The sequence below is a fragment of the Neophocaena asiaeorientalis genome, unplaced genomic scaffold (assembly GCF_003031525.2).
Source record: "Neophocaena asiaeorientalis asiaeorientalis breed wild unplaced genomic scaffold, Neophocaena_asiaeorientalis_V1.1 scaffold84, whole genome shotgun sequence".
Taxonomy (NCBI): Eukaryota; Metazoa; Chordata; class Mammalia; order Artiodactyla; family Phocoenidae; genus Neophocaena; species Neophocaena asiaeorientalis.
In genome coordinates, this window is record NW_020173656.1 from 3,082,565 (window position 1) to 3,110,118 (window position 27,554).

At 43.8% G+C, this 27,554-nt stretch overlaps 1 protein-coding gene across 1 annotated transcript in view; it reads right to left on the reverse strand.

The window, feature by feature from the left end:
- Positions 1–2,519: 2,519 nt before the first annotated feature.
- The window catches only part of APOB (apolipoprotein B), a 39,350-nt gene continuing 14,315 nt past the window's right edge, over positions 2,520–27,554 (reverse strand). Inside the window, exons 16-29 of the mRNA XM_024747803.1 lie at positions 27,081–27,272; positions 25,350–25,517; positions 24,682–24,893; positions 21,985–22,167; positions 21,162–21,283; positions 18,033–18,243; positions 17,283–17,458; positions 16,973–17,160; positions 16,369–16,514; positions 14,211–14,584; positions 6,148–13,701; positions 5,653–5,767; positions 5,368–5,554; positions 2,520–4,458 (exon numbers count right to left, since the gene is read on the reverse strand). Of these exons, the coding sequence (XP_024603571.1) occupies positions 2,818–4,458; positions 5,368–5,554; positions 5,653–5,767; positions 6,148–13,701; positions 14,211–14,584; positions 16,369–16,514; positions 16,973–17,160; positions 17,283–17,458; positions 18,033–18,243; positions 21,162–21,283; positions 21,985–22,167; positions 24,682–24,893; positions 25,350–25,517; positions 27,081–27,272 (11,469 nt within the window). The 3' untranslated portion in view covers positions 2,520–2,817. The remainder of the gene's footprint in view (positions 4,459–5,367; positions 5,555–5,652; positions 5,768–6,147; positions 13,702–14,210; positions 14,585–16,368; positions 16,515–16,972; positions 17,161–17,282; positions 17,459–18,032; positions 18,244–21,161; positions 21,284–21,984; positions 22,168–24,681; positions 24,894–25,349; positions 25,518–27,080; positions 27,273–27,554) is intronic.

Sequence of the window (27,554 nt, forward strand, 5' to 3'; positions counted from 1 at the left end):
TGTCCTCATGATGCTTCTTGTATCCAACCGGTCCTCACCATCTGCAGCACCTATGACTTGGCTGAGATGCTCAGCATCTTTTACTTGGACCTTGGAACAGCCTCATACCCAGATTCATTTCATTACAATTCAATTCATCCTGCAACAGCTGCCATTATCAGTTTTCTTAAGTCACAACCCATAACACCCTCCTGTTCAAATACTTTCATTGGATGCCCTCTCCAGCCAAGAGAGTACCACCTTTCACTCCAGCTTTCAAGACCTCTGCTGCCTTTCCAATCCTGTCTCCCCTTGACTTTTCTGTGCTTTGGCCACCTTCAAACACACCCATCTATCTTTATTTGCTATTTTCTTCTTCTAAATGTCATTTCTCCCTTATCTCTTATTAAAGTCTATGTAACTTCAAGATCCATTTCAATGGTCTCCATGAAAACTTCTTCTTATCCTTTCCTGTTATAAAACCTTCATAGTACTTTGTTTATACCCATCACGAGACAACACATTCCACCTTTGATAAACAGATGGACAGACACACATCCAGGAACTATGTCTTGCTGATTTTTGTCTCCTCTGTAGAGCTTTTGTGCTTAGCACATAGAAACATTTAATAAATGTTCACTAAACTGGCCAGTTCTCCTTGTCTCCATTCTCTCTCCTTGCCATAAACTTGTTTAAATAATCATCTAATAATAATAACACTTCGTTTCTACACAACATTAAAGGTTACAAAATGCTTTCACATTATTATTTCAACTGATTTTCAGGGGACAGCCTTTCAAGGCAGGTAGGATAGATATTATCCTCATTTTGTAGATAAGAAAACTGAACCTCACAGAGGGGAAATAAGATGCTCAAAGCTCCAAACAAGTAAGGAATGTAGCCACTAACTGAACCCAGAGAAGTATCCTGATATGTAGTGGAAAACCAAGGTAGAGGACAAGCAAAGTCCAAGCCCTGCCAAAGATCCCTTCTTCCAACTTTACTGAGCATGATAAAGATACTCTAAGCCAGCCAGGGGCACCTCGTATAAGGGATACCAGTCAGGGAACTGAACAGGTGGCACTGTGTGATTCTATGATCATTTTGAATTTGTGTCTATTTTTTCCTCCTCTCATGACCCAGACACAGATATGGCCACGTGAGCACCAGGAAACTTGGACTCCTCCTTTCCCTCCAAATTAAGCCATAACCCCAGGCCTCCTTTCAGTTTGAACACTCATTAGATCCTTGCTGCTCACAGCTCGTCAGGGAAAGTCTCAGAGTTATGTCTGGAACCGCTCACGTGCTGCTGTGGGACCTGGGCCTAATTTCTCCCCTTATCTCGCGCTTGGAACTGACCCCTTATCTACCCTCTCATTCATTCACTCAACTATCTGTCCATCCATCTACCCATCCACTCATCCACTCATCCATCCATCCATCCATCCATCCATCCATCATCTGTTGATTCATTAGCCAAAAGACTTTCTTTGAGCACCAGATCCATACATATTCCACCTCCCTATGACTCTTTCTGGCTCCTCGGTTCTAGACAGAAGAATCCTGCTAAGGTACCAAGAGGCTACTGTGTTTTCTTTTCCAGGTAATGCTTGTGCATTTTAAGAGCGGCCTTTACCAAGGGAATTTGAAGGCTTTATGAAAGAATGCTGCAGCTTGAAGGTATCTGGGGATAAAAAGGGCCTTTTCCAAACAGGTCTCATGTAGGACTTGGGGTGGTCTCCAATTTCCTATTCCCCAAAGGTCACACCCTTCCTTTGTCCTCCAGTGCCACTGAAATGCAAGTTATCACTGACCTTGCCAATGACATTAGTGACAGCTGGGCTGCACAGCTTCTCTGCAGCCTTCCCTCACCAGAGCTCATCCTGGATGCTCTGACTGGCTGTTGCCAGTGTTTACAATCAGAGTTTGAGGTGAGTGGATGTAGTAGGGGACGCTTGGGTTTCGACTACACTTAGGATTACCGGATATTAAGTTTGGAGAAATAAAGAAATTCAAGAGCATTAATGTATGCTTGGTCCCAGAAATGTTAGGAACCCGTGTCCCAAGTCTTCTCTCCTACCCTTACTTCCTCTGCCACGAATGGATCCTGGCCGAGCTGCAGGGAGCCTTCTGGGATCCCTACTGCCATGAAGCCCTTGCCCTTAGGACTTCTTTCTTAGCCATTCCTTTTCCACTGCTGGCAGGTGAGCCAGCCTGATGGTTTATCTCAGAGCCTAGCAGAGAGCCTTGCCTGGCAGAAGCAGACTGGTTGGTGAGGATGGTTGAGTGGCACGTAATGAGATGCACCTGTGGGTCAAATTATGTGAAAGCCTTTACAAATAGTTGTTCATTCTCACTTGGCAAATACAGTCTCTGAGATCAGTTACTTTCTTCAAGGTGGCAAAGTGTTTCCCTCCCCGAATTCTCCTTTTCCCCTATCACTCAAAACAGTGTGTGTTCTAGAGGTTTTGAAATGCCAGACATTTGAATAAATTACCTCATTTCTCTATCTTTCAATGTGAATGAGTCACATTGCGTGGTAGGATACACAATAAAGAATTTATTTATTTGTTCTCGCTCTCCCAAAGTTTAGCAAAATAACTCAGATCCTGGTTTTCTTTAACTTGCAAAAAATGTCATTTCCCAGAGTTCAGAGACCTTCAGAGATCTGATGCCAGCTTCGATGCAGGTCCAGTTCATATGTGTTTCTGCTTGTAGTCAGCTACCTGCTACAGGGCTGGCTTGGTGGATGATTATATTAATACATACAGTTTGAATTTTTTCCCTACTATGTGGAAGTTTAATTGGAGAAGAATAAATGAGAATTGCTATAAAAAATTAGAAGGTGATAGTAAACTCTCCCGGAGCAACCTTTATGTAGGGGCTCACGCCACTGACTGTGGCCAACTGTAGCTCTTTCAGTAGCTCCACGATATATCTCGGAAACATGCGGTAGTTTTGAGTGGACAGGTCAATCAATCTTTTGGACTCAGCAATGAGTTTTTCATAGTAATCAGAGAGTAGGTGTGCAAAATCCTGTAGTTTATATGTGAACTGCTGGCGGTAATCAGAGATGATTTCCTTCACTGCAACAGCCCAGCTTTTAATTACTTCCTGAGCACTGGTAGAAAGCTCTGCAATCTTCTCTTTCCCTTTTCCATCTGCATCGGCAACGATGCTCAGATATTCCTGGAAATCTTTCTGCACCAGTTGCTCAACCTGACTTGAGAGTTGGGAAGCAAAGCCAGCAGCACTGACAGTGTATTTGGAATGGAAGTCCTTAAGGACATCTACTAGGTTCTTGATCAGGTTGATGAACTTTTCTTCAAGTTCATAATATTTCACCGTCCAGCCAACCATACTTGGATCAAAATATTCTTTGCGAAGAGCCTGCACATACTGATGGAGCTGCTGTAACTCTTGAGAGGCTTCCTGAAGTTTGTTTTGAACAAGTTCATTAAACTCACCAAAGTTATGACCTAGGTTTCCTTTCAGGAGTCTAAAAACAAATGAAATGAATATGTCGAAGGTTGTGTTGATGTCGTGTTGGATATCATTAATGAGATCAGTAAATTTCTTCTCCTTCAAGCGTTTAAGGTCTTCTTCTATCTCTTGGAAAATGCTTTGTAGAAACCTCTTAAGATTACTTAGCATCTCTGTAGTCTTGACAGACTGGAGGTCACTAAGTGCCTTTTGGGTCTCTTGTGATAAAGATTTCAACAGTTTTCCATACTCTGAGCCTATACGTGTTAGTTGATAGTACACTGAATCAAAGGGAAATTTATTCTTTAGGTCCTTGATTAATTCAGATTTCTCCATCAGGTCTTGGAAATAGGAAAACAGTATTTCTAACCCACTATGGATCTTTGAATGTACCTGGGACAGTAGCTTACCTACTTTCTTCAGGACCATAGTGTAGAGTTCATCTTCAGTGTAGTTCCCGGCTCTTCCTGGGAGCTGGAATCTGGTGGACTTCAGGAAATCAATGAACGAGTCAATCACACGGTTGACTGTCACATTGTATTCCTGAGTAACTCCTATTAAGCTGTCAAACACCTTCTTCTGGAGTCTCTGGAAACCACTGTGGTCCTCCTGAGCCAACAGTTCCTGGTACAGACTCTTGGCCTTGTCCTTCCACTGCTGGTAGGTTCTCGTGGTGCCTCTGGCTATCCTTCGGAGCCCCACGTCCACCTCATCAATCTGCCTCACGGCCCCTTGATACACCTGCTCAGCGCTGTTCTGCAAACCTCTTCTCAGTTTTAAAGAAGCATCTCTCAGATCGAGTCCCGTGTACTCCTGGTGGTACTTGTTGACATAGTCATAAGAGGCCCCCATGGCCTTGGGCATATTGTCTTTGAGAGAGCTTAGCAATTCAGACACTGCTTCTTCTTCCCAGTTAGCTTTAATCTGAACTTCATCATCTGATTCCGGGGCCCTCAACTCAGTTTTGACTATGTTGAGTGTTTTATCTGGAGAGGACTAAAACCAGCAAAAAAGGATGAAAAGAACATGTTTTCAATTATCTTGATTTCATAATATACTACACTAAAACTTCATTAGCAGTTAAAAGTAAAGATCAGAGGATCTTTCATATTCTGATGGGGATTTATCTTTCATATGTCAGTTCATGTGTTTGTCTTACGGTTAAACAAATACACTCTTGTTAATTCCTCTTTAACACATGCCCCAGAAAGGACAAAATTATGTAAGGCATTTACACAGTAACATTTAACATTCAGGCCTTTCTAGGCCTGAAGATCAGAAGAGGACAAGGAGGAAAAGAATGGGGAGAAAATCACAGGGAAAGACTAATTCAGAGAAAGGAGAAGTAACAAAAAAGAAAAAAGTCCAGGGCCCACCGAGCAGAGACCTAGAAGCCCAATATCAGGGGCCATCCATCCATCCTGTAAGCCTGTGATAAACTTTAGTGACAGAACCCACTTATTTTCTCTCCTCTACTAATGGCATCTTTGATTGGGCCCTTGCAGAGCTTGTAAAGTACGTGAGAGAAACCTGGCATATCTAACAATCCTACTGTGGGCAAGAATTTTGAAGCCTCAAATACTCCAAGAAGCCCCAGTCTGAAAAATGTTCTCAGCATATGGCAGAGTTTTTCCATGATTTAGGTGATGAGGCAAAACTCTCATCTTTCTAGAACTGCCCAAATGTAATAAAATAATAGTGGTAATATGAGGTCATGTGTGCATCTAATACAATCAATAAAAGACTCCTAATATGTTCTGGAGAATAGCTCCTCAGAAGAGAAGTTCAACCTGCTCATTGCTTGTGTTTCACCTAGTTTGGGAAAGCCCCTAGGTAATACTTTGTATTACCTGCCCATATTCTCTGTTTGCTCTTGGGGTGTGTAACCCACTAGGTGGGACTCACCTGAGGGCGGTAGTAGAGGTTCCATCTCAATAAGGTATCGTTAATGTTCTTCACGTCGATGACCACAGTGCCTATGGCTGGGGAGGCTACTGAGGAGGAGTGGTGGTTCTCGCTTTCCTGGTAGCGCAGACGGACATCAGTTAATGTCGGGCTGGTGATGTTAAGGTCGACCTTTCCATTCCAGTACCTGAAAGCAAAAGAAAGCAGATGGGCTGTCACGAAAGGGACGTGGAGATGGCAAACATCACAATGACTGGAAAAGAGATGAAAATAGAAGTTCCATACCCGAGTCCTTGATATCTGCCAACTTCTTCATACTCTGCACTGAAGTCATGGTGTGCAAATGATCCGTTAGTTTTACAAACTAACATGCCACCTTCAATTTTGTGTGTTCCCACAACTGTATGGGAAAGATTTTATATTTCATTAGATTAGTAACTGCAGGATATAAACATTTTCATTGTGAAAACAGAGAATTCTATCTTAACTGTCTTATATGTTTGAAACATACGGTCCTCATTTAAAAAAACAGGAGACCTTTTTAGTCCTAAAATCATTACAGAAAAATCTATTTTCTCTGAAACTATTCTTCTGCAATGTCAGTAGGTTTTCAAAAGGATGGTTTTCACATGTGGGGTATACATGTGTCTCCTTCCCGCCTCTTTTCAATTTTGCTATAGAGAGCAATTTTGCTTCGAGTCATATCTAAATACATAATTATTTATTCACAACTCGCACTGAAGAAATAAAGCGCGTAGGGGAGGCAGGAAATTTCCTTACCATTTAGGTCATATTCCAGGAACTGAATGGTGGAGCTGCATGTGGAATCCAGGAATGTTTCAACGTGATCTTCTTTATTTTTCAAACCAGCACTCCAAGTGGCATTATACAAGGGAGAGGCCACCTTGAAACGTGCAGTCAGTGTTCCAAAGGAAGGAATGAAAATTCCGGCAGGTACAGAGAACTTCATGGAAGGAATCTCAATAGTCTGCTCAGGCATGGTGACTGTTGGCAACTCGAAGTCTGCAGTGTTGCTGGCCACCACATTTAGATCCAAAACAGCACTGCCAACTGAAATACTTTTTGGAAGGGTGAAGTGGGACACAGTTAACTGAGATGCAGGCACAGTTATCTCAAAAAAGGGAAATGAGGAGACTTCTGGTTTAGAATATTGTGCTAACACATCAACTTTGGGGAATTTCACTTTGGGTAGTGTTGGTATGTTGAGGGCAAATGGCAAAGTACTTAGCTTCTTGTAGATTTTTATTTCACTGAAGTCAAGTATGTAGGATGGAACCTGAAGATCTGTAAAGGGGATGTGGAATGTAGGTGTGACATGAACGGAATTTAGGTTACTTAGTTTCAGTCCAGGAATAATGAATTTATCAGCCAATTCTTGCACGGGGATAGAAACAGGATAGCCATTGGGGTTTTTGGTATATACAAGGGCAGTTGAAGCACGGAGATACTGTTTCCTATCGGTGGTGGTGGTTACATCCAGCTTTAGGAGGTCCCATATGCTCTTGTCATAAACTGGTAGGACAACATCTTTGAGGAACCATAGGTACCCTTCTAAGGAGCCTGCCATGTCAAGGCGTGCCTCTTCTTGGCCATTGGAAAGCTGTATGTTGTTCTGGAGAGACCCAGAATGAACCTGGACCTGACTTTTCCAGCTCATTTTCTGGTTCTCAGTGTTAGCATTCAGGGACACTTCCTGGCCAAGGTAATTGACATTAAGGAGGGAATTGGGCTGATGTGCACGGACCTGAACAAGGGCTGATATTTCCCACAGGGAAAGTTCCAGGGTGGCTTTGCTTGTATGCTCTCCAGATGTTAAAAAGAGGCCCCCTAGCTGTAAATGGTTTTTTGTATTTTGTTCCCAGATGACATATATGCGTTGGAGAGTGGTTTCTCCAGCAAAATTTTCTTTTACTTCAAGGTTCCAGATACCATCTACTTTGGAAGCTCCTAGCAGCTTCACAGAAGATCGAGTACCCTTGGAATTCAAGTAAGTGCTGGCCTCACTAGCAAGAGTTCCTGAATATTCCCTTGAAAGGATAAAAGCCTTGACACCTCCTTTGGTAGATGACTCAATGGAAAAGTAAGAGGTGAGACATTCTAAGCTGAGCTTGTGGTCAAACGCCCCCGTAGCAGTAGTGTACACAAGGGGCCAACTGAAATCATAATTCAATTCAACGGATGAAGAGACAGTAGGTTTTGACTTGGTATTTCCATTAAGTTCTTGCTTGAAATTCATTCTCAAAAGTGGAGTTTGGACTCTTGCAGTTGTTGTCATGGATGCATCCATGTTTTTCTTGGTGAAGCTAATAGTATTGTCATGATTGCCCTCCACGAGTTTGTTACTCAGAGACAAAGCTGTGGCTAACTTCAACCCTCTTTTCCTTGTCAAACTTGAGGTGCCCTCTAGTTTGTACTGCAGTGCATCAATGACAGAAGAAGAGGAAGTAAGAAAATGAGCCACAATATCTGATTGGTTATAAAGACCAACATTGGTATTCAGTGTGATGACACTTGATTTAAAGGAAAAATCATAGGTAATATTGCCCATGGCTGGAATTAAAATTTTGTTTGTGGTACTCAATACCTTGAACTCGGGAAGAGAAAGCTCAAGAAGATTCCTAGGGACATGAAGGGTTGGCAGCTCTAGGAATGGCAGGACTAATGTGTATGAGGGCACGTAGGCGCCAGAACCCGGGATGGTGATGCTGGGGGTACTGATCTCTTTGGGGATCACATACCCGAATGTCAACGTCTTCACCGTGAATGGAGACACTTCAATGTTGGTAACTGGAATAGTGTATCCAGGAAGTTTATGGACCCTGGGCCGCTGGTTGAGGGATTTTTCAACCTTGTACTTATCAAATGTAATTTTTGCTTCATTGTAGGATTTGATAAAAAAATCGAATGCCTTGTTTCTGACTGTCTCGAAATGCCTGTTGAAGGAATTGATGTTACGATAGATAAATGCATAAAATACAGCCAGAGGAGCTGGGATGGAATGCTTGTCTTTGTTTTTCTTATACTGAGCCTTTACACTTAAATCGAACGATTGCTTCGTTGTTTTCAAGAATTCCTTCAAGCCTGTCTTTTCCCATAAGGAGATATCTTTCACCTGGGGTGTTGTGAGGTTTGTATAAGGCAGAGTCATTTCAGGGATTGTTAAAGGAACGTTTAAAAAATCCAGGTTGGCTTCTCCATTTATCCCTATGTGGGCTTCGATGCTTTTCTCATTGTTTCCAGCAGAGAAATTTTGATTGTACTTATACTGATTGAACCTGGCACTTGCTTGCCAGCTTGCTTGCTGGGCACTAGGACTCAGAAACAGTGCATAATTATTCAAAAAGTCTATCTTCCCTGTCAATTTTAATGGAAAACTAACTCTCAAGTTCCCTTCATTGTTTGTGGATGCGGTAAGTGCACGTGGCTGTGCTGAAAAGAAAAGAGAATTTTTCAAAGTTCCAATAACCTTTCCATTTAAATGCGCATCATGGTTGCCAGTTATCTCTGCCTTCCCTTCTCTAAGCAGTGCCATACCTTTAGCAGTTAGAACACTGCGGCCCAAGTACTGGCATTCAGCTTGTGACTGGATTTCAAATTTAGAAAAGTTGAGGAAGCGAGATTCATAAACTATATTTTGGTTTACTCTTAGGTGTTTGCTATTGATCTTATTAGATAATCCAAAGGACGTGATGGGTCCTTCCACAGTAAAGTTACTCTGGGATTCATGTGTTCCCTCATCTGAGAATTTGTGGCAGGCCAATTTCCAGGACCCTGTTCCAGAAGAAGTCCACGCTAGGTGTCCAGCTTCCAACAGGGTCTTGATTTCACTGTGCAGGTCAGCCTGGCTGGAGAAGTCCAGTTTGGGGATGTTCAATTTGTGGAAGTACTTTGTGTTGCTGTCCAGGGCAAGCTGATGATTTATCTTGACGAGCACACCGTTACTAAGCTCCAGTGTATTTTTTTCTGTGTGTAAACCTGCCACTGTGTTTGATTTTCCCTCAATAGTATTTCCAACAAATAGCACTTCACTCTCATGCTCCATTTTCAGGTACTTGCTGGAGAACCTCACAGATTCCTTCAGAACCAGTGGATTAATCTTAGGGTCTGAAAGTTGTGCGTTTGCTTGAAAATCAAAATTGAGAACTTCTAATTTGGATTCTCCTTTGGCAGTGACAGAAGCCTCAATCTCTGCCTGGTTTGCTGAAGCAGTTACATTCTGAATGTCAGCATTTGCATCTAATATGAGAAGGGGAGATTGGATTTTCAAAATGCCATACAGCTTGCCAAAAGTAGGTACTTCAGTTGTGTGTGAGATGTGGGGAAGCTGGAATTCTGGTATGTGAAGGTCAGAAACTTGAAAATCTGTAACATTGAGATGTGGGATGACAAATTCTGGAATTGTGATTTCTGGTAAATGGAAGTCTGGTACAGGGATTCTAGCAAGAACCGTGTCCACCCCGCTCAGATCCCTCAGGTACACTTCCGGGACTGGCCACTTCAGCTCACTGTTCAGCATTTGGTCAATGGTTCTGATGATCTTTGTTTTAATTTCTACCAAGTCAACTGTAAAGGAAGGGATGTGGAAGGTATTGAGGACAGTAAATTCTGGCGTGGAGAACCTGGATGGGATTTTTATATCTTTCAACTTTTTGAAGTTGATCTGAACGGATGGAATCTTCAGATCTGTCAGGGGGACAATGAAGTCAGGAGTCTGATATGTAGCCTCCTGAAGGGCACGGAGACTGACTTCAAAGGCAGGTATGGTCCCAAAGGTGGTCTGGATTTTGGGAACAGTGAACCCTTGTTCTACTAATGTTTTCAGGTTTTTGGCCCAGTCTTGGAGAGAATACTGTTCTGCAAAGTCAGTAAGGTTCTTAGAAGCAAGATTCCACCAATCAGAAACGTAGGTGACAAGTGTGCTGTAAACCTGGCCAACTAGGAACAGGTATCGCTGGACTTCCTGCTGCATATCCACTTGATACACTCGGTCTCGTATATCTTCCAGGGTGTCTTGGAATCTGGCTTTCATGTGAACTACAGAAACCCGTAACCAATCAAAGAACAAGGTTACTTTGGTGGCCTTTAGGTTTTCCAGATGGACTGAGACTGTGGCCTTGATGTCCTCTGTGAACAGCTGTAGTGCTTTAGCTTTCTGTGGGAGTCCCAGAGCCCGAATTTCACCATTGATTCTCTGAGTCACCTCACGAATTTTGTTATTGGTTTCACCTACAAACTGGTGGTAATCAAATGACCTTAACTTCTTTACCAGCATGTCAAGGAATCTGTTTATTTCCTCAATGAATTGTTTAAAAGACAATGCTTCAAGCTGCTTGAGAGCATGGTCGGTAAACCCAATCAATTCCTCAACAAGATCTGCCATCTTGACTTGTTGTAGGACACTGCTTAGCTTCTGAACAGTCTCCTGCAGCTTGTATTGGTGGGCCAACTGCACTGACTTATCCATTAAAACCTGGATGTGGTGGTCTATTTTATATGTCTCAATGAACTCATGGACCATGACTCTGAAAGCATTGATTTCCTCAGTAACTTCAAAATCTTCAAAAAGATGTGTAACACAGTATTTGACATGCTCAATAATTTCCTTTATTCTTTGAAATGAGATTGTAGTTCTCAACTGATCTAGAAGCACTCTGACATCAACAGCTTCAACCTGTTGTCTGACCTTTTCCGCAAGGTGCTGGATGTCTACATTCTGAATCTGTGCATGGAGCTGCTGCAATTTTTCTTGTATCTGGATTCTGATTTGATACTTAGTATCCATATTTTGAATCCAAGATGCAGTACTACCAATTTTGTTAAAATCAATATTTTCAATAAAAACATACAGATCACGGATTGATTTTAGTACAGTTACACGGATATGATAATGTTCATCAAGAGTTTTCAATTTTTCAATGATTCGATCAATAATCTTAGCAACAGCTGCCTTAAAATCATGTAAATCATAATTATCTTTAATATACTGATCAAATTGTATCACATATGTTTGTAGCTGAGATAGTTTTCCATTAAGGTTGATTTTGGCATTGTCTAATGCGATCTGCAGATCATTTTCTGTAATTCTATAATTTTCTGTGAAAGCAGTTAGTTTCTCCTTGGCACTCAAAACTCGTTTCTCCCAGTTGAATGCATTCAGATAATCATTAACTTGCTGTGGGAGTTTGTCCAAGGCTGCTATGTATTTCCTCATGCGTTCATCAATGTTGATGTGTTTCAATTCTTTCTGTATAGCTTCCAGTGCACCTATAACTGCCTCTCGAGTCTTCTCAAAATATTCTGGCAGGATTTTAAAGAATGGGAGGTTGATGGTGTGAACATCTTGGTTCTTATCATATTTTACAGAAGCAACAAGAGTGAATTCTTGGGGCTGGTCAACAGCATCCCTCAGCTCTAAAGCGTCAGTTACACTGATGGGCTCACTGAGTAAAAGTGGCACTGTAATGGAGTCCAGCACAGTGAGGTCAGCCAGGGCTCGTCCACTGAGCTCGACACCAACGTTGTCTTTAGTGTTGTAAGCACTGAAGTCCTGGCTGTATTCATTTTGGTTCAACTGGGTCTTGAGTTTCCAGGTGCCTGTCTGCTCGGCCAGAGTGAGCAGGGCACTGATTTTATGATCAAGAGCAGTCCTGATGCTCCTCCTGGACACGAGATGGTGACTTGTGGATCCTCTGTAATCATGAGAGAAAGTAAAGGCCAGAGGTTCTGCTTTCAACAGGAATTTGCTATACAGCTGCCCAGTGTGTTGTCCCCAGAGAACCAGTTTCCCATTGCCATTTGTATGCGTGTCGACGGTCATTGTGAATGGGGCCACTGCAGAGTGGAAAACATTGCTGAAATGCAGGGAGTCCGAATTGTAGTTTGTACTGATGTCAACGGTTGAAGCGAGCCCAGCGACGTTAGTGTTGAGCCGATGGCTAAACTCTGCCCCCTGCACCTTAGCTACGGTGTCTGCTTTGTAACTTGCTGATAAGTCAGCGTAAGAAACAGTGTAGATGTGCTTTAGTTCATTATTTTGGTAGGCTCCTTTTATGGTCCCACCCACATTCAGCTTCAGAGGCTCAAGCCGTAATTTTCCATTGTTGGTCATATCCAGGGCACTGAATTTCAAGTCGTTGTTTAAAGTAGTTACCAGGGAATAGGGCTGTAACTGTAGATTAAAATTTTGCTTATAAAACTTGTCAGAGCTATAAATGTTGTCAAGTTTGGAAGAGAAGTCCAGTGATAACCCTGCAACGTTCAGATTGTTTGTGTAGTCAAGTTTCATTTCAGCGTATGAGCCCATCATGTCATTTGAAAGCTTGAGTCCTTCCTGGTTGATTCTGAAGTTGAAAATGTTCTTGCTGTCGACCCCCAGAATCATGGCCTGATAAGCACTTCCCAGTGACACCTCTGTGAGGGTAGCTCTTCCACCTAGACTGAATTTTGCATGGTGTTCCCGGAAGCGGCCATTTGTTGTTGATTTCAGGGACGCCCCAGAGAGGCCAAGCGCGGCATTGAGTTCATTCTCCAGCATTAGGGGACTATACTTCAAGTTGGTCGTTGCACTGGTAGACATTCCATCTTGGGCAATCCTTAGTGTTGCCTTGTGAGCACCACTATTAATTCTGTCAGTGCCCAAGATGTCAGCATTTAACTCAAGACCACGGGAGTTTAGTGATCCAGAAAGCAGGGTGAAGAACTTCAGTGACTTGTAATCAGCCTGATACTCAGAACGTAGCAATGCACTTTGCTTAGAGAAGGTCAGATCCATCTTGTTCGAAGTGGCAAAGCCCTCATACTTCCCATTGGTGTCAGACTTCAGAGTCAGCTCATTCTTCTCGTACTTCAGGGAAGCGGTATTTTTCATGAGGCCACCTTGCAGATCCAAGGTGGAGGTAACAGAGACTGTTCCATCTTCATATCTTCCTGTTATCTGGTTGGTGCCCTGGAGGTAGGAGGAGTTAAACCTCATGTTGGATTCTCCACTTAGCTGGCCAGTGGTAGGATCCCTCTGATAAGACAGGCCATATACACCTTTAGCATAGAACGAAGAGGCTCTGAACTGCCCATCAATCGTGACCTCTTTGACATACAAATGCTGTTTCTTTTTTGAGTCTAAATGGACTGAAGCAGATATCTGTGGTCCCCAGGCACTCGATGCATCGAATGTCAGAAAACCTTTTGAGGCTGGATTGTTTCCAGTTTTCTCTACGTGACTGAATTTGACATGTGAATCCAGGAATTTGTGGTGTAGAGACCCATCACCTGAAAACGTGAGTGTATTCCTGTGGTCGTACGTTGTTTTTGCAGATCCTAGCATAAAAATCAAAACACATTGGTTAAATGAAGTCATGCACTTCCACAACAATTTCTGTGTTGAAAGTCTTTCAATAAGGAAGTCCCATTGGTCTCGGTCAGTTGCACAACAGTCTCCTCCATTTGTAACATGAGCACAAAATCTGATAGCAAAAGGCATTCCTCCTGGAGGCCTTCCCTGACCACCACAGACCTTGCTGGGTTCCCTTGTCCTCCACTGTACCTTACACACACTATACCCTGTCACAGCACCTCTCACACTGAATTCTAATTGCCAGTTTATCTGTTTTCTCTGTTACTGCCTAGTAGAATACTTGATACATAGGTGTTTAATAAATACTTCCGAAGGAAGGAAGGGAGGGAGGGAGGAAGGAAAAAGAATAGGGTCCCAAGTAGCAAGAACAATGTCTGCAAGAAAGCCCAAGTTCTTCCCTTCCCAGAGGAGGCTAGCCCATTGGAACCTGCAGCAAATTCGCTCTGTGAACCTCCCCTTGGGCAGGGCTCACCTTGCACGTGGTAGGAGAGCAGGTCGACCACGGCGTCTGCCTTCACATGGCACTGAGCCTGGAGGCTCAAGGGGTCTGTGCTGGTGTTGCCGCCAGTATAGGAGGCGGACCAGTTGTACAAGTTACTGTAGGTATTTGTGGAGAGGTCTAGAACACCCAAGAGAGGAACCCGCAGTTGATACAACTTGGGGATTGTAAAAGTGGGGACTTGGAACTCTTGAGATGGCAGGTGGAATCCCACAGGCTGGAAGTTGAGGGCCGGTGTCCGAATAGTCTCTAACATCTTTAGATCTTTGGAGGATTTGCCACCAAAAGGCAAAGGGATCTCAATGTTCACACTGTTCTTGTTCAGGGTGTATTTGATCCGACCGTCACTGAAATGAAGAGCACAGACAATGTCCCCACAGTCAAGACAGCAAGCCCTCGAAGTTCTCTGCCACCTGAGCTTCTAAGCAATAGTGCATGTGTCTCATTTCCAATCCCGCACTGCACTGTTCCTCCTGCTGCTCCCAGGGCCTGGCGTCGCTTGGCTTTAACCTCTACGTACAAACACTCACATCCGTTCAAGTCCCTCCCAAGAGCTGTGTCCTTATTTCTACCATTCCATCTAAGTCACAGTCAATTTCTCTTGTTCTTATAGTGACACAGTCGCTTCCACCTATCTCAAAGATCTTTTCATAATCTGCTTATATAACTAGCACTTATTTGTTCAGTTGTCAGTGTCTACACAGTGTCTTCCTGTGAGGGGAAGGATTACACCTCATCCAGTTTTGATTTTCTCACTGCACCTAATCTAATCTAGTACTGCACACGGGATACTTGATACATATCTGCTCAGCTGAAGTGAGGCATCTTGACATGTGGAAAGAGCACAGGCATGGGCATCAGTAATCTTGAGTTACAATGTCAGTATCAGCAATCAGTGGGAGCTATGCTAGTGAATTCGCCTTTCTGAGCCTCAGTGACGTTATCTGTGTGGTGAGGGTGATAGTACCGTTTCTGCTGATCTCACAGAACTGGTCTTGGATAGGAAATGAGAAAAAATACCTAAAAGCACTTTGCAATCTTTTCAGTACTATGCACATACAATGGACTATTTTGACAACTCACAAGAGGAAAGTAGGATGGTAGAGTGTAAGTGTAGTCAACAAATAACTATTCATTGCATTACTCCGTCAAGGACTGGATGCTGCCTATCCAGATCCCAACATTCATGATAAGATCCCATGCTTGATAAGGCCCCATCCATTTCTAAGATCTTGTGGTCCTGCCTTTTCAGCACAGCACAGACAAGACTGTTGGTTGGAAACACTAGGAGTGAAGGAAGAGGTTCCTGGGTCCTCTGAAGCTGCCACTTTTTTTTCTCTTACCTTCATATTTTGTCCACATGACTGTTTTGGTGGATTTTAGCCCTTTCACACACTTATCTGGTCTATTAAACTTTGCTGCCCAGACACAGACTGTGGAAAGGCCCATGTGACACAGGCCACTTGTTTTCTAAACCCTGAAGATAATACAGAGAACAGTCAATCCAGAACAGACTGTAGTCTTTTCAGCTCATGCTCTGAGTTTAAAATTTTCATGACAGAAATCAAAGCATCACATGTATTTCTGTAAGTACAGAAGGGGCCCGAGCATTTTCCAATCTGACTTCCCCGTAAGGATGATGCTATTTTGCTAAAGTGACGTATGCTCTCAGAATGTGCCTTCATTCCATGCCCAGTGGCTGTTCTGACCCTGTGAGCTAAACAGCAAGCCTGTGGCCAACAAGTCTGCCAGCCACTCCTGAATTCTTCACGATTATAAGTATATCCTGAGCCTGAGCATAAGGCGAGCTCACTTATAGCAGAGGAAAAGTGAATGGCTTTCAAATTCAGTTTTAAAACTAAGTGAATAAAACATCTTAGGGTGAAAGTACCAGAATCTCCTAATTACTTTCTTAGGTTTTTATTTTTTGACTGGGTTGGCATTCACATTCTGACCTCATATTTAATAATGCAAAAATGCCACAATGTTTATGTGACAGTTACTAATCTCCTTAAAATGCTTACCTTGTTTCCCTTAAAAATGTAAATTTAAAAGAAGTCTAAATCATGCTAAGTAAAATCTTCCATTTACTTTTCATGGTTCAAGAAATTTTTCTGGTTCCTCTTTTTACCTTTTTAAGAAGAGGTTTTCTGGGATGTGGAAGTCTGGCAATTCCATTTTCTGGAGGTACAACTCTTGTAGGCCACTGAGATGATCTTGTAAATTCTGGGCATAAGGAAGATTCCTCGATGCCTCCTGAAGCCATGTACTTGTTGCCTACAAGATAATAGAAGTTTTAAAAGCAATGGGCATGGATGGGCATCAAACACAATTAACATCAGGTCATATTCCATATTTGGCAGCTCGATCATTAAGCAGGACGGTATACTCAAAGTTAAAAAATAATGATGAATTTTGGTTGTCAGTAATTAATCTCTTCCTGTATTTTGTAAAAGGAATACGTAGCATGGTCAGACCCCTAGTCAGTGTCCTGAAGCTCCCTGTGACATCTTAGGTAACTCTTCTGCTTAGTAGTATTCATTTGGTATTTGAAAACATAGCCTTGTGTCACTGGGTAACTGTGCATACGTGACTGCTTCTTCTTCTCCCCAGGAATTCCCTGGGGGTAGGAAGCATGCCTTATCCACCTCTGGATACTCTTTCACCTAACTCAGAGCGACTATGTAATTAGCACTTATAAACGTGTATTTATTGACTGGCTGATGTGTACTTACAACTACTAATTGGGAACCCATGTGCCGGAAAGTCATGTTTGTTTGAGGAACTCTGTGATCCAGGAGACTACTGGCATACATATGCAAACTTTTAGGATAATCAGAGAGATCCACAGGGAAACTGGAAGCTGCTTTTTTGGTATCCACGTTGGTGCCTGTGTTCCATTCAAATTCAATCTTCTCTTCATCTGAAAACACACACGTGAAATAGCTGTCAGTAGTGCCAGGTCAGCTCCCACCTGTGGCTGTCAACACTGCCATCGAGTACACCACGCTCTTGGAAGTGCTCACGTGGGGAAGGCGTGCTTACCATAACGCCACGCCACCTTCTTGGAAACTGTTGAGCCATAAGCTGTAGCAGATGAGTCCATCTGCAGGAGCAGTTTTGAGGGAGACCACTGGGTGAGGATCTCACTTCTGGCTTCTGCTTGCAAATGGGGTATGGAGATAACACCTTTGATTTTGCCTTCTTCCTTCCTGTCATAACTATTGAAAAAGAAAAAGTTGACATCAGTGACTCCATTCATTCCAAAGAGAGAGATAGGCAGGGTTCAATGCAAGTTCCATTTGTGGCGATGAAAACGAGATACATGAATCGCTCAGAGAAATGACCAGAGATTGAACTCCTTGACTTCTAAAGCTAACTCACTACAAATTCAGGACACTCCAGGGAGGTATGGGAGAGAGAAGGTTTTCGAAAACTGTTTGAATCCTGCTCTACCATTTATTTACTAGCTCTACTGCCTTGGCCGAATTATTTAACCCCTCCGAGCTACCATTTCCTTATCTATAAAACAGGGAAGCTCATACCTATCTGCAGTTTATTATGAGAGCTGAGATAATTTCTTTAAAGTACCCAGTATAGTGCCTGATGAATAGCGAGTACCCAGTGAACGGTAGGGAGATCCAACTGGACACGTGCAGAGGGTCACAGTGTTGAGGGCTCCGTCTGCCCCTTAAAGTGCAGACCCTTTGGTCAGCTTTCAAGCTGAAAAGGAAGAAAGGAAAGAGCCACGAAGGCCCACAGCTCAGGTCAGACCCCGCCTTGAGCCTTCCTTACCTCATATGGCCGGTGAGGGTGACCTCGGTGATTTTCTTATTCTGAATGTCAAGGGTGAGCCTGTAAGACTTTTCTTCCTCAGAAGATTCATCATGAACTCTGAGGACTGTCCCAAGGTCAACATCAAAATCTGGAATCTGGATTGCACTGGACAAAGTCTTGCTCTGCCGGTTATATGTGAACATCATAGTAGCCTCGGTCTGCTCCACACCTGGAAGAGTGTACAAGAGAATCAGGATGTCTATTCAGAAGACATGTTTAGGAAGGAAAGAGAGAGAAACAGGCAGAGAAAACTCAAGTACTTAATGTGCTCAAATGAGGACACAGTTCAGGATTTTACCTTAAATTTTTAACTCAGTGGTACTTGCACATTTGTTCAATCTGTAAGTATTTATTGATTGCTTATCACGTGCTAGGCACTGCTCTTGGCACTGGAAGCCCCTGCCCTCATGGAACTGACATTCTAGCGGGAGGGGTACAGACAATAAGCAAGTACATTATTCATGTCAGGTGGCAATACGTGTTTGTTAAGAAGAAAAGTAAAACTGGATAAGGTGATAAAGGAGAGAAAGGGATAGAACAGGTGCTATTTCACGTGTGGTGGTCAGAGAAGTTCTGACAAGAGGATATGTGGGCAGAGACCTGAACGAAGAGAGAGGCTGAGCCACGCTGCATTCTGCAGGGAGAGCCTTCCAGGCAGAGGGAATCAGAAAGGCAAACGTTCGGATATGAGAAAAACTCAGCGTGTTCAGGGACCAGTAAGGGCTCGGGGTCCTTCTGTGTCAGGCACACGTGACATCTCTGTATGATCGTCTGCCTACGACACCCTTCCTGGTTCGCTGCCACCCTGCCCTGCCTTTCCCTCTCCCCGGCTCCTCCTTTCTTTGTCACAAGATTTCCAGGTTTCCTTCAATTCACAGGTCAATACCCATTTAATATCTCTTGTAAAATCATTACTTGACACTTTTTTTCAGCATGTGCCCCCTGTGTGCCCCCCCCAACTTTCCTGCGGGTTTTGTTTTCCTTGTTGAATTTTGTGACATACTATTCCTACATAAAAAATCTTCCAAAGTGAACATTTAAAACCTGCGCCTCCATCTCAGGATGTGGCAGCCCTGTTCTTCAGCTGCTCAGGCCAAAAACTTCGAGTCGTCCTGATTGCCTTTTTTCTCTCAGCCTGAACATCTACTGTATCAGCAGATTGTTGTCTGCCCAGTCTTCAAAACATGGCCGAGTCCAACCGCCTTTGCCATCACCACTCCAACCCAAAGCACCACCATCTCTGGCCTGGATTACTCTGACGGCCTACATACTAGTTTCTCTGCTCTTGTCCCCCTCAAGTCTTTCTTCAACATAAACATAAATCAAACAGTAGCTTCTTCAAAAATGAACAAATAGGACATAATCAAACTTAAAACCACAGCAAAGGAAACCATAAACAAAACGGAAAGACAACCTACAGACTGGGAGAAAATATTTGCAAACGATGCGGCCAACAACGGCTTAATTTCCAAACATACAAACAAACAGTTTATACGGCTCAATATCAAAAAAAGCAACCCAATCAAAAAATGGGCAGAAGAACTAAACAGACATACAGATGGCAAACAAGCATGTGAAAAGATGCTCAGCACCGCTAATTATTAGAGAAACACGAATCAAAACTACAATGAGGTGTCACCTCACACCAGTCAGAATGGCCGTGATCAAAAAGTCTAAAAGTAACAAATGCTGGAGAGGGTGTGGAGAAAAGGGAACCCTCCTGCACTGTTGGTGGGAATGTAAATTGGGGCAGCCACTATGGAGAACAGTATGGAGGTTTCCTAAAAAACTAAAAAGAGACTTACCATACGATGTAGCAATCCCACTCCTGGGCATATATCAAATTAGACAAAAACTCTAATTTGAAAAGATACATGAACCCTAATGTTCACAGCAACACTATCTGTAATAGTCAAGACATGGAAGAAACGTTAAGTGTCCATCAACAAATGAATGGATAAAGAAGATCTGGTATATACATACAACGAAATACTACTCAGCCATAAGAAAGAATGAAACACTGCTATCTGTAGCAACATGGATGGACCTAGAGATTATTGTACTAAGTGAAGTAAGTCAGAGAAAGACAAATATCATATGCTATCACTTACACATGGAATCTAAAAAAAAATACAAATGAACTTATTTACAAAACAGACTCACAGACATAGAAAACAAACTTATGGTTACTAAAGGGGAGAGGAGGTGGGCGGGTAAATTAGGAGGTTGAGATGAACAGATACACAGTACTATATATAAAAGAGATAAACAAGGATCTACTGTGTAGCACAGGAAACTATAGTCAGTATATTGTAATAATCTATAATGGAAAAGAATCTGAAAAAGAATATATGTACAACTGAATCACTTTGCTGTACACCTGAAAGTAACATTTTAAATCAAGCATACTTCAATTAAAAAAAAATAGCTTCTTACTTCACTCATCGTAAAAGCTAACATCCTTACACAGCCTAGAAGACTATCCTTCCCTCACAACCACCTACCTCTCTGACTTCATCTACCATTTTCCTCCCTGATCTCCCTGCTTCAGCCACACTGGCTTCCTTCCTTTTCCTCAAACAAACACAGTAGCCATGCACCTGCCTCAGGGCCTCTGCACCAGCTCGCCCCTCAGCCTGTAACGCTCTTTCCACATGGCTTATCCCCTTCCCTCCTTCACGCTCTTTCCACATGGCTTATCCCCTTCCCTCCTTCACGTCTCTTTTTTATGCTCCCTTTACCAGTGAGGGTTTCCCTTATCATTCCAAATGGCACTGGCTTCCCCCATCCTTCCTCCTTGCTGCCACTCCTGACATTCCCTAGACCCCTCTGTGCTCTATTCTTCTCCCCAGCACTAATCTGACTTTCTGAATATTTACTTGTTTGGTTGTTTACTATAAACTCCACAAGGATGGGGACTTTCTCTCCATTGTTTACTATTCTAGCCTCAGCTCTCAGAACAGGCCTGACACTTATCTGGCACTCAGTAAATATTTGTTAAATACATTAAATTAAATATATTCTGCTTGTGAGTCCTGGACCTGAGACCAAGGGCAGAGATAGAGGGACCCTTTTCTGGGCACTTGCCTTTTGCCTGTGTTACAAACTTCAGCACGTCCACCAAAGCGTCACCATCTCTCTGGAGTTCGTGGAATGCCCTGGCAGAATACTGCTCTACTGCTCCTGTTGGCTTCAGTTCCAGCTCAAATCTAAAGATGGTACAGTGCATGTGATGCATAATGTTAGAGCTTTCACGATGACGACAACGTCCCCAAAGCAAGTCAGCCTCAACTGCAACAAAAATCTGGTCCTTATTTAACATTGTCTCTTGTCCTTAACTAACGATGATCTTTACGATCCCTTTCAGTCCCTCCGAAAGCCCAAGGCAAGGGCAGATCCCAGGGTGCCTGGGGTTTTTGGACAAGCAGGAGTTGGTTGGTTGTGTCAGCAAAGCTGAGAACAAGGATAAGACTTGTCCTGTAACTCTTATTTTATTTTATATTTTGGCTGCACTGTGCTGCATGTGGGATCTTAGTTCCCCGACCAGGGATCGAACCTGTGACCCCTGCAGTGGAAGCGTGGAGTCTTAACCACTGGACCATCAGGGAAGTCCCTTGTTGTTTATTTTTTGAGCGAAGACCTCCCTTAGGGGTCATGACGCCTCACCTTCCAGCACCGCCCCACTCCTACCCACCTATGAAGACGCCCACCCTAGACTCAAAGGTTAGGTAGGTACCCTTCAGGTGTGTTGGGCAAAGGACAACTGTTCTAAATAACCAAAGGACAGTGCAAATTCCTGAAGCTGGTGACGTGACATCTACAACACACAGCGTTTTTTCTTGGCCCTGCTCGGTTGCCATAAGGTAGGAGGTAAGCACGTGCTGGGTGGGGACACTGAGACATCTCTGACCTGCTGTCCCCAGTCAGCGGGTAGTAGGAAGAAGAGTCTGTGGAGCTGGCGTTGGAATAAGCGACCGTGGTGCAGTAGTTCAGGCCAATAAAGAAAGGCTTGCAAGTTGACCAGGACTGCCTGTTCTCAGCAAGAGGTGGGATCACTTCTGTTTTGGTGGTAGACACCAGATGCAATGTGTTACTGGTGAAGGAAGAAAAAACCTGAGTTATCTTCAAGTCACGGACCAAAATGAACATCACTGATTCTCCCAGCACAAACGCCCCCTTATTCTGCCCTCTGTCTCCCCTCTGTCCACACCCACCTCAGATTCTTTGATTTGCTCAGAAACAAAGAATAGTAAGAAGAACATCAAGGCTAACAATCACGGTGACTCTTATGTTTCCCGAAACAACTTGCACTAAGACACTTCACTAAGTTCATCACATTTGTTATCTGTAATTTCCACAACAGTGGGCATTAAGAGTCTCCTTTTACAGAGGAAAGAGGCTCAGAGGGGTCAGTAACAATCACTGGGATCTGACCTCAGGGCTGCCCCTTCCTCCCTGAAGTGTGGATAAGAGGTGTCCTGCTTCTCTTTCATCTGAAATCTCTCTCTACTAGCTTCTTTCCACCAGCATTAAACACGCTCAAGTCTCTTCTCCCACTGTGTGTGTACACACACACACACACACACACCTTTCCTTCCCTTCTAGCCCCCTCTTGTCTCCCTCACAGTCAAGAAATTTGTCTGCCTTTGCAGTCTCCACTTTCTTTCAACACCCATCTCACTGAACAGGGATCTGACTTTCACCCCCATGGTGCTTCTGGAATTGCTTTCATCAGCAGCTCCAATCAGCTCCAAAGGACATTTTGAGGCCTTGTCTTCCTTGATCTCGGAAGTATTCAGTAGAGTTGCTCACTTATGGCCAGATTAAGACTTTTGAGTCCGAACCCCCTGAAAAGATTATGGTATCCTCCTCCCAAGTATGTACTTAAAAAATTAGTAAGTGCCAGAAAGTTCAACAATGTCCTGATTTCATCCAAGGATGAAAGGATCTTTGATATATCGTGTTCTTTTCTCAGTATTGTTTCCTCATCTTAGGGGGTGCCCTAAGACCAACGTTTGCTGGTGGGCTGGGACCCTACGTGCCAGTGTTGGCCTGTCTATGGGGTGATCCACCCCGTGGCCACTCCTGGGCTTCTGGGCCCCTTTACGGCTTTGGTCACCCCTTCTCACTCGTTGCTGCTTATTCCTCTCCCCTTCTCGTGTGTCTGTTCTGCCTGTTTCTGCTCCAGTCCCTCATGCCTTACTCTATACTAATCACTGTTGGACTTCAACCGCCACTATGTGCCAGTGATGCCCAGATCTGTATTCAGAGCTCAGACCTTTTCACTGAGCTCAGACCCACTGGTCCGCTGACACCTGGGTGTTCTCGTCGGCTGGCTCACAGGACTTCCAGTGCAGCGTGTTGAAAATAGAATTCGTCATTGTCCCCCACACCAGCCGCTCTTCCTCTTTAGTCCTTATTTTAGTGAAGGGCACCCCTGACTCCTCTTGCCTCTTTCTCTGCGCCCCCCCCACGCCCACCATATTCAGTCAGTCAATCACCAAGTACTTGTGTTTCTACCTCCTAAGGATTTCTGGGGTTGGCTCACTCGTCTGTCAACTTGGCCCTTGTCGGGTGTGGCCACTATCGTCTCCCTCCTGTATGTGATTGGAATAGGCTCCTGACTGGTCTCCCTGTTGCCAGTCATGCCTCCTTTCCACCCATTTCCCGCTCTGGAGTCAGAGTTTTCTAAAGCACCGACCTTAGTTTACTTATGCTTCCACTTGAAACCCTTTTGCCTTCAGAAGAGCCCAATCTCCCTAAGACGGCTCACAAGGCTGACCCTTGCCAGCCTCTCACTTCCTCTCTCCCCGTGTACTTGACCTCATGGAATTTCTTGTAGTTCCCAAACCGTATCATTTTTCCTTCAGGCCATTTCACGTGCTTTTCTCTTTGCCTGGGAACACTCATTCCTTTCTCTTCTGTCTGCATAACTCCGACACAGCTTCCAGGGATCAGCTCAAGTGTGGCTTTCTTCAGAAGGTTTTCCCTAACTGCCACAGGCTCCGTGATACGTAATTTCATGGTCCTCTCCTGCTTCCTCTAACCGAGCCCTCACTTGATAGTCACTGCTTGCCTCACTGTATTTGAATGGACAAATTAATGTGTCCAAAATATGGAAACTAAGGTAAATCAATGTTTGAAGATTTCATTGAAAATGGAGCTCTCGATAGGAGGCAGCATCCCATAATCAGGAGAGTAGGACTTCCATGCTTTATGCACTGAACTAGCCACTGCAAATCAGTATGTCCTTTGGTGGTTTTCCTGGGAAAAATACCCATTTCCCAAAGATGACTTCTCTATAGCTAGAGCTTCTTCATTCTCAAAACAAACAACAAGAAAACACAACCTAACAGCAACTAATTAGTCAGTAGGTCTTAAGTCTCATCTTAGTAAAATGTGAAAAGTCGAGGAAACTGTAATTACATACTGAGTCTAGGCCAGGTTAAAAATAGGTAATCCAGTACCTTCTCTCTCTCTCCAGCCACCACCGCCCCCAGATCCACTGGGGCCTGAATTATCTCAATCAGCTGTCTAGCCTGGCCAAACCCTGTAGTCATAATTCCTTCTTTCAAACTGGCTCATCAGATCTAACTGAAAGAATTACCTGCCACTGAACAGCCTGACTGGCCTCTTAGGAGAAGGAACGATGAACTCCAGCTGCCCAGCTTTCAGGGCTACTCTCGCCTCCAGGCCTGTCTCATGGAAGAAGTTGGTGTTCATCTGGACCCCACTCCTAGCAAAGTCCGGAATGATGATGCCCATACTTGTCACAAACTCCACAGACACAGAGGGCTTTGTCACCAGTTCTGCCTGTATCTGTAAGTCACAAAACAACCTGTTCAGCTTTGTTAAATAACCTCATTCCCCTGCAGTCAGATCAACCATCCTTCCCACCCCCGGGCAAATATCTCTGGATGGCTCACACCAGAGGAAACGTTACTGAGATTCGTTTGTAGGAGGAAAAGCCAAGTTCTCAGTCGTCCAGGGCCAGACTGATACCCAGGAATAGCAAGTGCCCAAGTTAACCTGAAGCATAACAAGACACAAGGACGACAGAAACAGCTGAGTTCTCACGCTACTGCTGTGTCCCAGCAGAACTAGCAAGGTGGTGCATCCTAGCGGAAGCCTAACGTTTGTCGTGAAAGTTAATGAGGTGATTCCAATGGTGATGCACTTCGTCTTGAACCGCAAACACATTTTTTAACTTGCACAAGACACCCACCCTGGAGGAAAAGAACAACCCACGGAAGGAAAAAGTGGACGGAGTCTTACACTGGCTACTTCCAGTTTCACTCCAGCCTTGATTCCAGGAGTGATGACTCCAGAGGACGACACCTGCAGTTGTAATCCAAGTCCGGTGGGGAGTTCAAAGGCATTGTCCATGAAGATGTAGTGAAGAAACAGGTCGCCCTTTGAACCTTTCCTTACGAGCTCTTTAATCTGTAGATCCGACAGGGGAGACGAAAAGTACGCCTCATCAAAGTGGGCTTTGTGAAATGCGACCTCCCCCTACCATTAGACAATGGTTATTCTTCTTTATCCAGAAAGGAAGGGACCAGCATATTTTCATTAGCTGAATAGTTTAATAAGTAAAGATGAATGATTATTGATTTCAACAAATTGGGATACAAAAAATTGCCCTGTGTAAATATCATGTTGTTTTCAACTGGTGATTTAGAAGGCATTTCAGAATATTTCTGAAATGAGAAATTTCAGATTTCTGAGATTTATGAGATCTCAGAGTTCTCTGAGATTTATGAACTTTAAATATCACTGCATAGCATGGCTTAATTCTGATTTTCTGGAGTCTAAATGTAAATGAGGGTTTAACTTGCAGCACAATATATTATGGTAAAACCGATTTTTAAAAACTGATGAGCTGGGACTTCCCTGGTGGTCCAGTGGCTAAGACTCTGTGCTCCCAATGCAGGGGGCCTGGGTTCGATCCCTGGTCAGGGAACTAGATCCACATGCTGCAACAAAGAGTGTGCATGCTGCAACTAAAAGATCCTGCACGCCACAATGAAGATCCCGCAGGCCGCAACTAAGACCCAGCACAGCCAAATAAATAAATAAATATTTTAAAAAATAATAAAAAAACAAAACAAAACTGATGAGCTATTTAGACGATGTACATATAAGTATGTATTGTTCTTTGTTCTTTATAACACACCTGCAAAATAACTTGAGATCTCTTTTATTAAAGCCACATTATTATTCATTATATCCTAGGGAGTATACTTGGATATTTTCTCCCTTTTTAATAAATTAATAATTATAAAACACTATAGGGACTTCCCTGGTGGTCCAGTGGTAGAGAATCTACCTTATAATGCAGGGGACGTGGGTTCAATCCCTGGTCAGGGAACTAAGATCCCATATGCTGCGGGGCAACTAAGCCCGCGCACCACAACTACTGAGCTCACGCACCTCAACTAGAGAGCCTGCGTGCCGCAAACTACAGAGCCCATGCGCTCTGGGACCCACACGCCACAACCACAGAGCCCACGTGCTCTGGAGCCTACACGCCACAACTAGAGAGAAGCCCGCGCGCGGCAACGAAGAGCCCGCGTGCCACTACTAAGACCTGACGCAGCCAAAAAAAAAAAAAAAATCTTTAAAAATAAAAAACCCTATAGTTCATATTTAGATAGTGGATTACAGTTTTCCACATATGTTGTTTCATAATCACTGCATCATTTCAATATTAAAAGGAACCTGTAGCATAGGTAGAGGGAGACACACTTAACATTGTTTTCCAGATGAACAAATGAACGCTGTTAAAAGATACATCTAACATGATGAATAGCTTAATTTCTAAATGTTTTCAATTCCTTAGGATCCAAGAATCTTCTTCACTGAAATTCAGGACAAACCTGCCTCTCTGAAGGAAGTACAAGCACTTTCTCTGGTTTGTGTGGCTGGGGTCTTAAGGGAGCCTGGGAGACCTAAAAGGAGCCCAGGCTAATCCCGTCACCCTGTGACGGGGCCTGGCCCACTTACCATCTGAGGGACCCCCTGCAGGGTACGGACACCGCTCAGCAGCAGCCTCCCCAGGAGCTGGAGGTCCTGGAGCTTCACAAAGCCAAGCTCTTCGCCCAAGATGTGGAGGTAGGCTCTGGCTTCTGGGAAGTCTTTGGATTTCAAATCTTTGATCAGCTTCTCAGCGCTGAGCATAATTCCGTTGACCATGTCCTGGGATTTTAACAACAAAATGTCCAGTGAGGTGTGAGTGTTGTCAAACACACACCCATAGATTTAGATGTGGGACCTACCTGCTGCAGCCGGGATGGGCCTAAACACAAATGCTCAAGGCGGGGGCACGGGGCAGACACTGAAATCAGGCTCCCACCTTTTATCAGAAGGTAGATACTGACGAAGACGCTCGGGGACAACGGCGCTTCCACTCTGTTCTTAACTTGAATGATGTAGCCATAGTAAGGGACACTCTCCAGGATGCCAGGATCCCAACGGCTC